A 13,203-nucleotide genomic window follows, 5' to 3' on the forward strand; every position below is an offset into this window, starting at 1 on the left:
GACTGAAAGTTGCCAGAGGCGGGGGTTTGGAGCAGAAGAAATGGATGAAGGGGGTCAAAAGTTAAACATTTCCAATCATAAAATAAGTCACGGGGGGGCGCCTGGGTGGCTCAGTGGGTTAAGCCGATGCCTTCGGCTCAGGTCATGATCTCAGAGTCCTAGGATCGAGGCCCGCATCGGGCTCTCTGCTCAGCAGGGAGCCTGCTTCCTCCTCTCTCTCTCTGCCTGCCTCTCTGCCTGCTTGTGATCTCTCTGTCAAATAAATAAATAAAAATCTTAAAAAAAAAAAAATAAGTCATGGGGATATAATGTATAGCATGGTGACTACAGTTCATAACACTGTACTGCATACTTAGAAGTTGCTAAGAAAGCAGATCTTAAAAGTTTTCATAACAAGTTTTATAACTATGTAAGGTGATGGATATTAACTAGACTTATTGTTATGATTTTGCAATGCATAAAAATATCGAATCATTATGTTGTATACCTGAAACTAATACTAATAGTATATAAAATTATACCTCAATTTTTAAGAAAATAAATAAACAATATTACAGATCTACTTTTCATAAATTGAAGATTGAGGTCTTTCTCTGATTACATAAGCAATGTGTAATATTTGAAAATCAATAAAAAGCAGGAAAAAACAAAAATCACCCATAGGTGATAGAAGGAACATACCCCAATATCATAAAAGCCATATACAAAAAACCCAAAGCAAATATCATCCTCAACAGGGAAAAACTGAGATCTTTTCCCCAAAGACTGAGAACACAAGAGGGATGTCCACTCTCACCACTGTTGATCAACACAGTATAGCAATCAGACAACAAAAAGAAATAAAAGGCATCCAAATCGGCAAAGACGAAATCAAGCTTTCACTCTTCTTAGACGATGTAATATTATACATTGAAAATCCAAAAGATTCTGCCCCCAAAACTGCTAGAACTCATACAGCAATTCAGCAAAGTGGTAGGATATAAAATCAATGCACAGAAGTCAGCGGCATTTCTATACACTAACAATGAGACAGAAGAGAAATCAAAGAATCGATCCCATTTACAATTGGACCAAAAACCATAAGATACCTAGGAATAAACCTAACCAACAAGGTAAAAGATCTGTATTCTGAAAACTTCCATAAGAACACTTATGAAAGAAACTGAGGAAGACAGGGAGAAATGGAAAAACATTCCGTGCTCATGGATTGGAAGAAAAATATTATTAAAATGACTCTGCTACCCAAAGCAATCTGCACATTCAATGCAATCCCTATCAAAATACCATCAACGTCTTTCACAGAGAGGAACAAACAATCCTAAAATTAACTAGAAAAGACCCCAAATCGCCAGGGAATGTTGAAAAAGAAAACCAATGCTAAGCGTAACAAAATTCTGGCCATCAAGCTGTATTACAAAGCTGTAATCATCAAGACAGTTTTGTACTGATACAAAAACAGACACGTAGGATCAATGGAATAGAATAGGGAACCCAGAAATGGACCCTCAACTCTGTGGTCAACTAACCTTTGCCAAAGCAGGAAACAATATCCAATAAAAAAAAAAATAAATGTAACAAAACAAAACAAAACAAAACAGTCTCTTCAGCAAATGGTGTTGGGAAAACTGGACAGCCACATGCAGAAGAATGAAACTGGACCCCATCTTACACCATACACAAACAAAAATCTGAAATGGGTGAAAGATCTAAATGTGAGACAGGAATCCATCAGAATCCTAGAGGAGAACACAGACAGCAACCTCTTCGACCTCAGGTGCAGAAACTTCTTACTAGAGATGTCTCCAGAGGCAAGGGAAACAAAAGCAAAAATGAATTATTGGGACTTCATCAAATAAAAAGCTTTCCTTTTGTAGAGCAAAGGAAACAATCAACAAAACTAAAAGCCTACAGAATGGGAGAATGTATCTGCAAATGTCTTATGAGATAAAGGGCTATAAAAAAATACTTATCAAACTCACACCCAAAAAACAAATAATCCAATCAAGAAGTGAGCAGAAGACACGAACAAACATTTCTCCAAAGAAGACATACAAATGGCCAACAGACACATGAAAAAATGATCCACATCACTCAGCATCAGGGAAATACAAATCAAAATCACACTGAGGTACCACCTCACACCAGTCAGAATGGCTAAAATTAACAGCTCAGGAAACAACAGATGTTGGCAAGGATGCAGAGAAAGGGGAACCCTCTTACATTGTTGGTGGGAATGCAAACTGGTGCTACTACTCTGGAAAACAGTATGAAACTTCCTCAAAAAGTTAAAAATAGAACTACCATATGACCCAGCAACTGCACTACTAGGTATTTACCCAAAGGATACAAACAGTGATTCGAAGGGGGCACCTGCACCCTAATGTTTATAGCAGCATGTCCACAATAGCCAAACCATGGAAAGAGCCCATATGCCCATCAACAGATGAATGGATCACAAAGACAGATCTCTCTCTCTCTCTCACACACACACACACAAGCGCGCGTGCGCGCGCACATGCATGGAATATTAGTTAGCCATCAAAAAGAAGAAAATCTTGCCACTTGCAATGACGTGAGGGAACTAGAGGGTATTACGCTAAGTGAAATAAGTTAGTCAGAGAAAGACAATTATTATACAATTTTACTCATATATAAAATTTGACAGATGACAGAAGGGAGGGAAAAATAAAGTAAGACAAAATCAGAGAGGGAGACAAATCATGAGAGGCTCTTAATGATAGGAAACGAACCAAGAGTTGCTGGAGGGAACAGGATGTGGGGTAGGCAGATGGAACAACTGGGTAATGGGCATTAAGGCGGGCACTTGATGTAATGAGCACTGGGTGTTATATGCAACTGATGAATCACTAAACTCTACCTCTGAAACTAATAATATACTATATGTTAAGCTGATTTTAAATAAAAATTTAAAAATATAAAATTTTTAAAAATCACCCATAGATATTGATAACAATTTGATCTACTTCCTTCACCTTTACATTTACAAATGTAATGACAAGTATGTATTTTACATATATTGTTTAAAACACTGGTATAATACTATTATTTTACCTTGTTTTCTTCACTTAGATATGGAACAATTCTTGTTTTAGTATTTTTCAAAAACATGATTTTTACCAATGGTTCTAAATACAATAAGAAATACAACAAAAACTGTCCCTTTGGAAACCGAATTGTTTTGTTTCTGATTTTTGTTTTCATAACCAAAGCTGTTACATATTTGTGCATCTTTGATCAGACTGCTTGAATAAATTCCCCAAAGAGAGATCAATGAGATTAAATAATAAAGCCACCTAAAACACTGTTAAAACACACTGCCAGAAAACACATTCCCAGAAAAGATGCTCTAATTTACATTTCCACCAGATAAAAGACCTCATCTCTGTGTATCAGAGGCCAGCAAACTATAGCAGGGCCTGCCACCTATTTTGGTTTGGTCATCCTGCGAGCTAAAAATGCTTTTACATTTGTAATTGGTGGAAAACAAATCAAAAGAAGAATTACATTTGCATCAAGCGCTTTATAATGTCATGCATGGATTAAATCTTGGGAGTTATTAGCGCCTTTAATCTTTACAACAACCCTGTGGAGTACTAATACTCATTGTATAAAGAAGGAAACTGAAGCTTCTAGATAAAGTAACTGGTAAAAATTATACAACTAAAGAGTAATTCAGCTGAAAGTAAAACCCAAGGGCACTTAACCAGCTTCTGCATATATCCAACACTGTGAGGACAGTGTGTAAAATGTCAAAGGTGGATGCAGGTAACACATTCTAGTGCACAGCATGGAGCCTACTTAAAAATAACGTGCACATACTCTTAGCTGATATAAGCACTGTCCCCTCACCCTGTTATATAACTAAACCATAAAATTATATCAATTTAGGCTTAGTTATTATTTTAAAATCATGAGGATTTTCAGGATTGTCTTTAAAAGTTAGGAATCTGGGTGCCTGGGTCGCCCAGTTGGTTAAGCGACTGCCTTCAGCTCAGGTCATGATCCTGGAGCCCCAGTCAGGAGTCCCACATCAGGCTCCCTACTCAGTGGGGAGTCTGCTTCTCCCTCTCACCTTCCCCTTTCTCATGCTCTCTCCTGCTCTTTCTCTCTCAAATAAATAAATAAAATCTTGAAAAATATAAAAAGTTGAGAATCTAAGCCCACTTTTCCCATTATTTCTTAGTTTCCAATCCTACTAGGTGCTGATGTTGGTCTTTCTATAAGTGACAGAATGATTAAAAGGCAGTGTAGGCATGTTGAAGGGTAAAAGCGGAGGGAGTAGCAACTGGCTTTGGTTTGGAAAGCTTACTGACTCAGTGGTTGTATGAATAAAATCAGGTAGGTGTTAAGTGTAAGCTAGAATGGTGCTCTGCAGTTCACGTGGAAAACTATTTCATATATTCTTGCTTCTCAGTCAGATTGGGTATTGAGCAGAAAACATAAACAAGAAATTTGGAGAAGCAAAAATGTGGAATATGTATGATTAAGATTTGATAGCCATAAAACATTAAAAAGAAAAATTCTTATAAATGAGTGAGAAAATGGACAAAAGATAAATAGGTAATTTTAAAACTGTTTATTGTAGTTTCATGTTTTTTGGTGTATGTACCTTAAAATTTGCCATTTTAACCATTTTTAAGGGTAAATTCATAGAGACAGAAATGGCATTAAGTACATTCACAGAGACATGCAGTTATCATGACTGTCTATCTGTAGAACTTTTTCATCTTTCCAAATTGACTCTGTCCCTATTAAACAATAATTCCCCTTCCTCTGGACCCCCGTAATCCATCATTCTACTTTCTGTCTCTGTGAATTTACTTATTCTGTACTTTATGTTAAGTGGACTCATACAATATATGTTCTTCTGCTTCTGGCTTATTTCATCTACCAGAATGTTTTCAGGGTTCATCCATGTTTTAAAATGTGTTAGAATTTCCTTCCCTTTTAAGACTGAAAAATATTTCATTGTGTATATACACCACATTTGTTTATCCATTCACCTGTTGATAAACACTTAGGTTGTTCCCATTTATTGGCTACCGTGAACAATGCTCTATTGGACATGGTTGAACAAATAACTGTTTGAATTCCTGTTTTCAGTTCTTTTGGGTATATATCAAACAAAGGTGTGGAATTGCTGCGCCATTAGGTAATTCTGTTTAACTTTTTGAAGAATAGCCAACTGCATAATATCTTTACCATTTTAACATTTCTACCAGTGTAAGAAGGATCTATTCTCTCCACATTTTCAAAAATAGTTGTTTTCCATGTTTTTGTTTTATTATAGCCATCTAGTAACTGATGTGAGGTAGTATCTCATGGTTTTGATGTGCATTTCCCTAAGAACTAAGGATGTGGAGCATCTTTTCATATGCTTATTGGCCATTTGTGTATCTTTAGAGAAATTTTTATCAAATCCTTTGCCCATTTTTAAGTAGGTTGTCTTGTTTTTGAATTATAGGAGTTATTAATATATTATGGATATTAATCCCTTGGCAGATGTGATTTGCAATATTTTCTTCAGTTCTGCGGGTTGCCTTTTCACTATGCTGATACTGTTCTTCGATGCACAAAATGTTTTTTATTTTGATGAAGTCCTTTTACCTATTTTGTGTGTGTGTGTTTCTGGAGTTATATCCAAGGTTGCATTGTCAAATCCAAGGTCCGGAAAGATTTACCCCTGTTTCCTTCTAAGAATTTTAGGGTTCTACCTCTTAAATTTAGGTCTTTCATTCAATTTGAGCTAATCTTTGTATAAGGTGTGAGATAGGGTCCAGCTTTTCTTTTTTACATGTGGAAATCCAGTTATTTCAGCACTATTTGTTTCACTATTAACTGGACTTGATACCCATTATGAAAAACCAACAGGCCATAGATGTTTGGATTCATTTTTGGATTTTCTATGTCTGTCCTTATGTCAGTACCATACTGCTTTGATCATGAAACTCTGTAGTAAGTTTGCAAGTCTTTTACCCTATTGGTTAAATTTATTCTTAAGTATTTTGTTCTTTTAGGGGTATCTGGGTGGCTTAGTCAGTTAAGCATCTGCTTTCAGCTTTGGTCATGATCTCAGGGTCCTAGGATCGAGCCCCACGTCAGGCTCCCTGTTCAGTGGCAAGTCTGCTTCTCCCTCTCCCTCTGTGATCTCACTCTCTCTCAAATGAATAAATAAAATATGTTTTCTTAAAGATTTTATTTATTTATTAGAGAGATAGAAAGCACAAATAGGCAGACTTAGGGAACTTAGGGACCCCAACATTCAATTATAGGAGTCCCAGAAAAAGATAAAGAAAAAGGGGCAGAAAATTTATTTAATGAAATAATGTCTGAAAACTTCCCTAGTTTGGAAAGGAAACTGATATCCAGATCAAGAAGGCACAAAGAATTCCAATCAAAGTCAACAAAGCAGATGCACACCAAGACATATTGCAATTAAATCTGCAAAATATAGTGATAAAAAAAATCATAAAAGCAGCAAAACTTAAAAGGGAAAGCCCATAAGCCTAAGAGGAGATTTTTCAGCAAAACTTGGCAAGGAAAAGGAAAAGGAAAGGAGTAGCATGATATATTCAGTGGGCTGAATGGGAAAAATCTGCAGCCAAGAATACTCTATCTAACAAGGCTATCATTCAGAATAGACAGAGAGATCCAAACAAAAAATAAAGGCATTTGTGACCCTTAAACTAGCCCTGCAAGAAATATAAAAGGGGAATCTTAGAGTAGAAAGGAGAGAACAAAAATGACAGTATAAAGGTATGAAATACAAAAGCAGTAAAAATGAATATTTCTGTAAAAAATCAGCTAGGGAAGTCAGACACACACACATAAAGGATATAAAATATGCTAACACATACCTAAAAATGTGGACAGGAGAGAAGAATGGGTTCAAACTTAAACAACTACCACCTTAATATAGACTGCCATATACAGAAGATGCTATATATAAACCTAATGGCAAGTTAAAAACAGAACTTTCTTATGATCTAGCAATCACACTAAAGGGTGCTTACCCAAAGAATACAAGAACACTAATTCAAAGGGATGCATGCACCCCAATGTTTGCAGACTGCTGTGTCCATCAACTGATGAATGGATAAAGAAGATGCTGTGTCCATCAACTGATGAATGGATAAAGATGAATGGATAAAGACGTATTATTCAGGGGCGCCTGGGTGGCTCAGTGGGTTAAAGCCTCTGCCTTCAGCTCTGGTCATGATCCCAGGGTCCTGGGATCGAGACCCGCATCGTGCTCTCTGCTCAGCGGGAAGCCTGCTTCCTCCCTTCCTCCTCTCTCTCTGCCTGCTTCTCTGCCTACTTGTGATCTCTGTCAAGTAAATAAATTCTTAAAAAAAAAAAAAAAAAGACGTATTATTCAGCCATACAGAGAATGAAATCTTGCCATTTGTGATAACATAGATGGAGCCAGAGAGAATAATGCTAAGCAAAATAAATTACAGAAGACAAATATCATCTGACTTCACCCATATGCAGAATTTAACAAAGAAAACAAACAAGCAAAGGGAAAAAAATAAAAGAGAGAGATTGAGACAAATCAAGAAAGAGACTATTACAGAGAACAAACTGATGATTACCAGAGGGGAGAATGGTGGGGGGACCGATTAAATAGGTGATGAGCATTAAGGAATGCACTGGTGATGAGCACAGTGAGGTGTATGGAAGTGTTAAGTAACTATACTGTATGCCTGAAACAATATCAGACTATGCTGGAATTAAAATTAAAACTGGAGGGGAAAAAAGTCCTTTTTGGATTGTGCATTACCTGTATATAGAAACACAACCTTTTATTATGTTATTCTTGTACCCTTGAAGTTTGCTGAATTCATTTATTACATCTAGTCATTTTCTTGTAATTCTTTGGGATTTTCCATATAGAGAATCATGTCATCTGTGAATATAGTTTTACTTCTTCCTTTCTAACTTGAATGCGCTTTACATCTTTTTATCTAATTGCTCTCTCTAGAACTTACAGTACAGTACAGTGCTGAACAGCAGTGGTAAAGTGGGTGCATTACAAGTAATTTTTTAAAGAAAAAGTGTGAATGGCTTAATAATAATTCTGTAACTGGTTACAGAGCCAAAGTCAGAAGACTTCAGTAAACTGCTATATAGCAAATATTTTATACTTCATCAGTTGAAAGGGAAAATTAGGTTTCAAAGTTCATCCTAAAAGTCCTTCCTCTCTCAATGACAGTGATCTTCCCTCTTGCCCCACTTGGGGCCTGAACTCATGACCCTGAGATCAAGACCTGAGCTGAGATCCAGAGTCCAACTGCTTAACTGACTGAGCCACCCAGGCTTTAGTGTTGCTTTAAAAAGTGACAGAGGTGCCTGGGTGGCTCAGTCATTTAAGCATCTGCCTTCAGCTCAGGTCATGATCTCAAAGTCCTGGGATCAAGTCCCACATCAGCTCCCTGCTCAGCAGGGAGTCAGCTTCTCCCTCTCCCTCCGTACTCTCTCTAGCTCTCTCTCAAGTCAATAAATAAAATCTTTAAAAATAAATAAATTTAAAAATAAAATTGACGAGGAACACATCATAAAAAATACCGGTTACAATGATCAATAACAGGGGCACCTGGGTGGCTCAGTCATTAACCATCTGCCTTTGGCTCAGGTCATGATCCCAGAGTGCTGGGATCAAGCCCCCCATCAGGCTCTCTGCTCAGCAGGAAGCCTGCTTATCCCTCTACCACTCCCCCTGCTTGTGTTCCCTCTCTTGCTGTATCTCTGTCAAATAATAAATAAAATCTTAAAATCTAAAAACAATAATCTATAATATTAGGAGTATGAAATTGAGAACAGCTCATGCATGCAAATTATTCTCAAATTAGTTTCCCATATTTCCAGTTTCAACTTCCTAAGTAATGGCTGATTTGCTTGTTGGCAACTATTTTATAGATTTTAAATAACCCAATTAATCAAACAAATATTCAGTGTGAAACAATATATGAATACGTGTCAGTTTAAATAAAAAATTCTTTTAAAGCACATGAAATATTTACTAATATTCTCAATGTTTGGAAATTAAGCAATATATTTGCACATAATTTGTAGAAATTGGAAAATATTTTTACCTGAATGAAAACACAGTATAAACATAATTTATGAGCTATAGCTAACCTAAGATTAGAGGTATATGATCTGAGAGAGCCTGGCTGTCTCAGCTGGTGGAACAGGTGGTGGGACAGTAAAATTCCTGATCTCAGGATTTTAAGTTTAAGCCCCAAGATGAATGTGGAAATTACTAAAAAAGAAGAAGAAGAAGAAGACGAAGAAGAGGAGGAGGAAGAAAAAGAAAAAAAAAAAAAGGCTGAAAACAACTATGTATCCACCTCAAGATGCTGGAAAAAGGCACATAAAGATTAAAGAAAGAAAACAAAGAAAAAGCCAAAATTGATTAAAAAAAATACAAACATTAAAAAAGTAACATCACAACCAACTCTGGTTTATTCTGTGAATACAAAATTGATTTGACTTAGAAAATCAATATAATTTACCACATTAATGGAATAAAAGAGAAAAATTACGTGATCATCTTGATAGATGCAGAAAAAAATTTTAAGAAAATTCAACATCCATTCAAAAAAGTATTTAGCAACTAGAGTGCCTGGAAGGCTCAACTGGTTAAGTGTCCAACTCTTGAGTTCGTCTCAGGTCATGATCATAGGGTGGTGAGATCAAGCCCTGTGTAGGTATGGCTCCCCACTCAGCATGGCATCTGCTTGTGAATCTCTCTTCCTATGCCTCTCCTCCCACCCTCCTACATCCCAGGACTCACTCTCCCTCTCTAAAATAATAAATAAATAAATAAATCTTTTTTTTAAAAATCTGACAAAAATATTGTTGAGGGAAAAAAAGCACACACACAAAAAACAAATATTGTGAGATTCTGTTTGAACGAAAGAAAAAAATCTGGTAAAACTACACTCAAGTCTCAGAGAATGCATCCTTAGGCAGAAAAATTACAAAGAAAAGCAAGAAAGCTATTACCATATAATAATCCAGGACAGTGATTTTGGGGGATGGAAGAGGATACTGATGAGAAAGCTGAATCAAAAGAGGTTTCCAGGGGCGCCTGGGTGGCTCAGTGGGTTAAAGCCTCGGCCTTCAGCTCAGGTCATGATCTCAGGGTCCTAGGATGGAGCCCCACATCGGGCTCTCTGCTCAGCAGGCAGCCTGCTTCCCGACCCCCTGCCTCTCTGCCTACTTGTGATCTCTGTCAAGTAAATAAATAAAATCTTAAAAACAAAAAACAAACAAACAAACAAACAAAAACAAAAGAGGTTTCCAGGGCTGGCAGTCTAATATTTCCTGACTTGGATGGAGGTTACACAGACGTTGGCTTTGTGATAATTTACGAGGTTTTATAATTAAAATATTTATTTGTACCGTAAAAAAAAGTCAAATCAAATTCCCATAAATAGTAAAAGTACTAGCTTTTTATTATGTAAAAATGACTCCAATTCAAAACTGAAGCCAAAACTTCAAGATCTGTCAGATTCATTTAATTGTTCTGAAAACATACAAAAAAAATATATTTAGCAATAAACTAAAGAAAGAGCATGGCTAATATATAAATTTAGAATTAATGCTATTCCTCCAAGCCAACACTCATCATTATGATTGTCTTAGTCAATAAGAGAATACCACAGTCTGGTGGCTTATGAACAACAGAAATACCAAAGACCTTAAGACTACAAGGAGGCCAAACAAACTCTATAAGACCCTTAAGTTTTTCAACTGGCTGGCTCACTTAGCCCATATAGATATAGTTCACAGAACCGATATAGTTCTGTTCTGCTGAGCTAATACTTTTCATCTTATAAATCACTCATTCTCAAGAGCACCTAAAAATACAAGGCCCTGAGAACTAGAATTTTCACCCAACTTCACATCACTAAAGTGATATAAATAACCTTCCTTTATTGCTTTAAACACTTAAGCTTCATAGTTTCATCCGCTTTTGACTAGAATATATGAGACTTTGGGTACAGCGCCTACAATTTTTGGGACAAGGAATATTAAATATTGTATGAATTTAACTACATTGGAATTAAAATAAATTTAAAAAAGAAAAAAGTATGCCAATAGATGAATCATCTTAATTCTAAACATATTACTCCTCTAACCAAATATTTTTCTAAATATTTTCTATGTGCCAAGCACTGTGTTAACTGCAGAGAATACAAAACAGTCCAAGATTGGCTCTACTCTCATCTCAACATGCTTTTGTAATATATTTGGGAAAATTACACCAAATAAAGTTCCTATCTTTGCTGAATTGCAACTAATAATAATATTAATGGCACTAGATTTCAATTATTTATTCCCAATAGACAGACTCTTCAGTGTCAGCAACTGTGTGTGCTACAATTCATCTCTATATGCTCAGGACCTAACACTGCACATAGCACACAGCATGTGATTTAAAAAAAAAAAAAAAAGTTTGCTAAATAGACAAAAACATTAACGCAAGGTAGCACATGACAAACAGAAAACAACAGACAATAAAAAGAATACAGAAGGGTGCCTGGGTGGCTCAGTGGGTTAAGCGTCTGCCTTTGGCTCAGGTCATGATCTCAGGGTCCTGGGATCAAGTCCTGTATCAGGCTCTCTGCTCAGCAGGGAGCCTGCTTCCCCCTCTCTGCCCGCCTCTCTGCCCATTTGTGATCTCTCTCTCTCTCTGTCAAATAAATAAAATCTTTACCAACCCCCCCCCCCAAAAAAATCCAAAAAAGAATACAGAGATCCGACTACCACATGAGACCTTTGGTTATCTCACACTTACCTACTGAAACAAAAGTGCTTCCCTACTGTCCATCCACCCATTCTCCTTTACCCCAGCTTGCACTCCATGATTAATTCACTCATTTAATAATCTGATAAACACAAACCACTTACTACATACTAGGCACTGGATTGAATACCAGTGATACAAAAATTAATAAAAATATTCCCTTTATTAAAGGAGCCTACAACCTAGCAGGGGAGACAAATATTTAAAGAATAACGCTTTAAGTGCTGAAACAGAGGTCTGAACAAAGTGTTACTAGGGTCTAGTTGAAGAAGCACCTCACTCTGCAGGGATCAGGGTCAAAAAAGAATTTCACTGAGAAACTGACGCTTAGTGAATAAGACCTAAAAGACTGCGAAAAAGAAGAGAGGAGTAAGCGCCAAGGCATAGTGTGAGGAAGAATTTCAAGTATTACTGTGTGGTTTCAATCACACAGTAAACAAGAAGGGAAGATCATGGTCAGGTTTTTAAGACCTTTAAATGCCACCCTCTTGGGCGAGGTTCTGAAGACGAAGAGGAATTCCGAAAGATTTTAAACCAGAAAATTGATCATGGCTTTGAAAAACACTGAAACGATGGCGTGGACACTGGACTATGAAGAGAAGCACGATGTCAGAGTCACTCCTTTCTAACACGGAGCAGTGGCCCCAATCAGGTACGTAAACATCGAAGACCATGACAAACCCTTCACCAACTGTCTGCACCCCTGACATTCACATACCGCAACCTACACTGCTTCCTCTCCTGGCCACACAACCCTTTCAAACTTCTTGAAACGGACCCTAAAAGCCACAGCCCAAGAGTCCGTTGAGGAATGTCAATGCACTGCTCCCATGATTCGCACGCTTGCGTCGCCTCTGGCTGTCAAGTTCCTTTCCCCCGCCTACGTCGTGTGTCTGCACAAGCTGGTCTTTTCCAGCTTGTGAATTCTGGGAGGGCTTTGCGTCCTCGCGCGGCAACACTCCACAGACGTCCAACAGCTCCCCGCTTCACCACGTCAGGCCCTGCAGGCCCAGCCTCGCCTCCCCCGGCGCACACGTACCCCCTCGGTCTTCATATCCAGGATCTTTTCCACCTCAAACACATCTTCTCCGTCCTCCTCGCTGTCTCCAACTGCCTCGGCTCCTTTCGTGGCGGCATCCTTCTTTTCGCCCACTGTTCCAACACCTTCTCCTTCGACTTCAGGAGGTTCACCATTGCTGTCGGCAACTGCAACAGGAACTGCACTCACGCTCTCTCCCTCGGCAGCCGCCGCCGCCGCCACCACCGCCGCCACCACCACCACCTCCGCCATAATATGAGACCCGCAAACCGCCGAGGAAGAGCGGCTGCGACACACACCCCGACAGTTCCTCGCGCTCCGCACT

The 13,203-nt window shown here is 37.9% G+C and overlaps 1 protein-coding gene across 1 annotated transcript in view; it reads right to left on the reverse strand.

The window, feature by feature from the left end:
• Window positions 1-13,196, reverse strand: part of LOC111159903 (M-phase phosphoprotein 8) — a 61,928-nt gene extending 48,732 nt beyond the window's left edge. Inside the window, exon 1 of the mRNA XM_022522578.1 lies at window positions 12,879-13,196. Within this exon, the coding sequence (XP_022378286.1) occupies window positions 12,879-13,130 (252 nt within the window). The 5' untranslated portion in view covers window positions 13,131-13,196. The remainder of the gene's footprint in view (window positions 1-12,878) is intronic.
• Window positions 13,197-13,203: the final 7 nt, after the last annotated feature.

Source organism: Enhydra lutris, unplaced genomic scaffold (assembly GCF_002288905.1).
Source record: "Enhydra lutris kenyoni isolate GAN:26980312 unplaced genomic scaffold, ASM228890v2 scaffoldscaffold71, whole genome shotgun sequence".
Taxonomy (NCBI): Eukaryota; Metazoa; Chordata; class Mammalia; order Carnivora; family Mustelidae; genus Enhydra; species Enhydra lutris.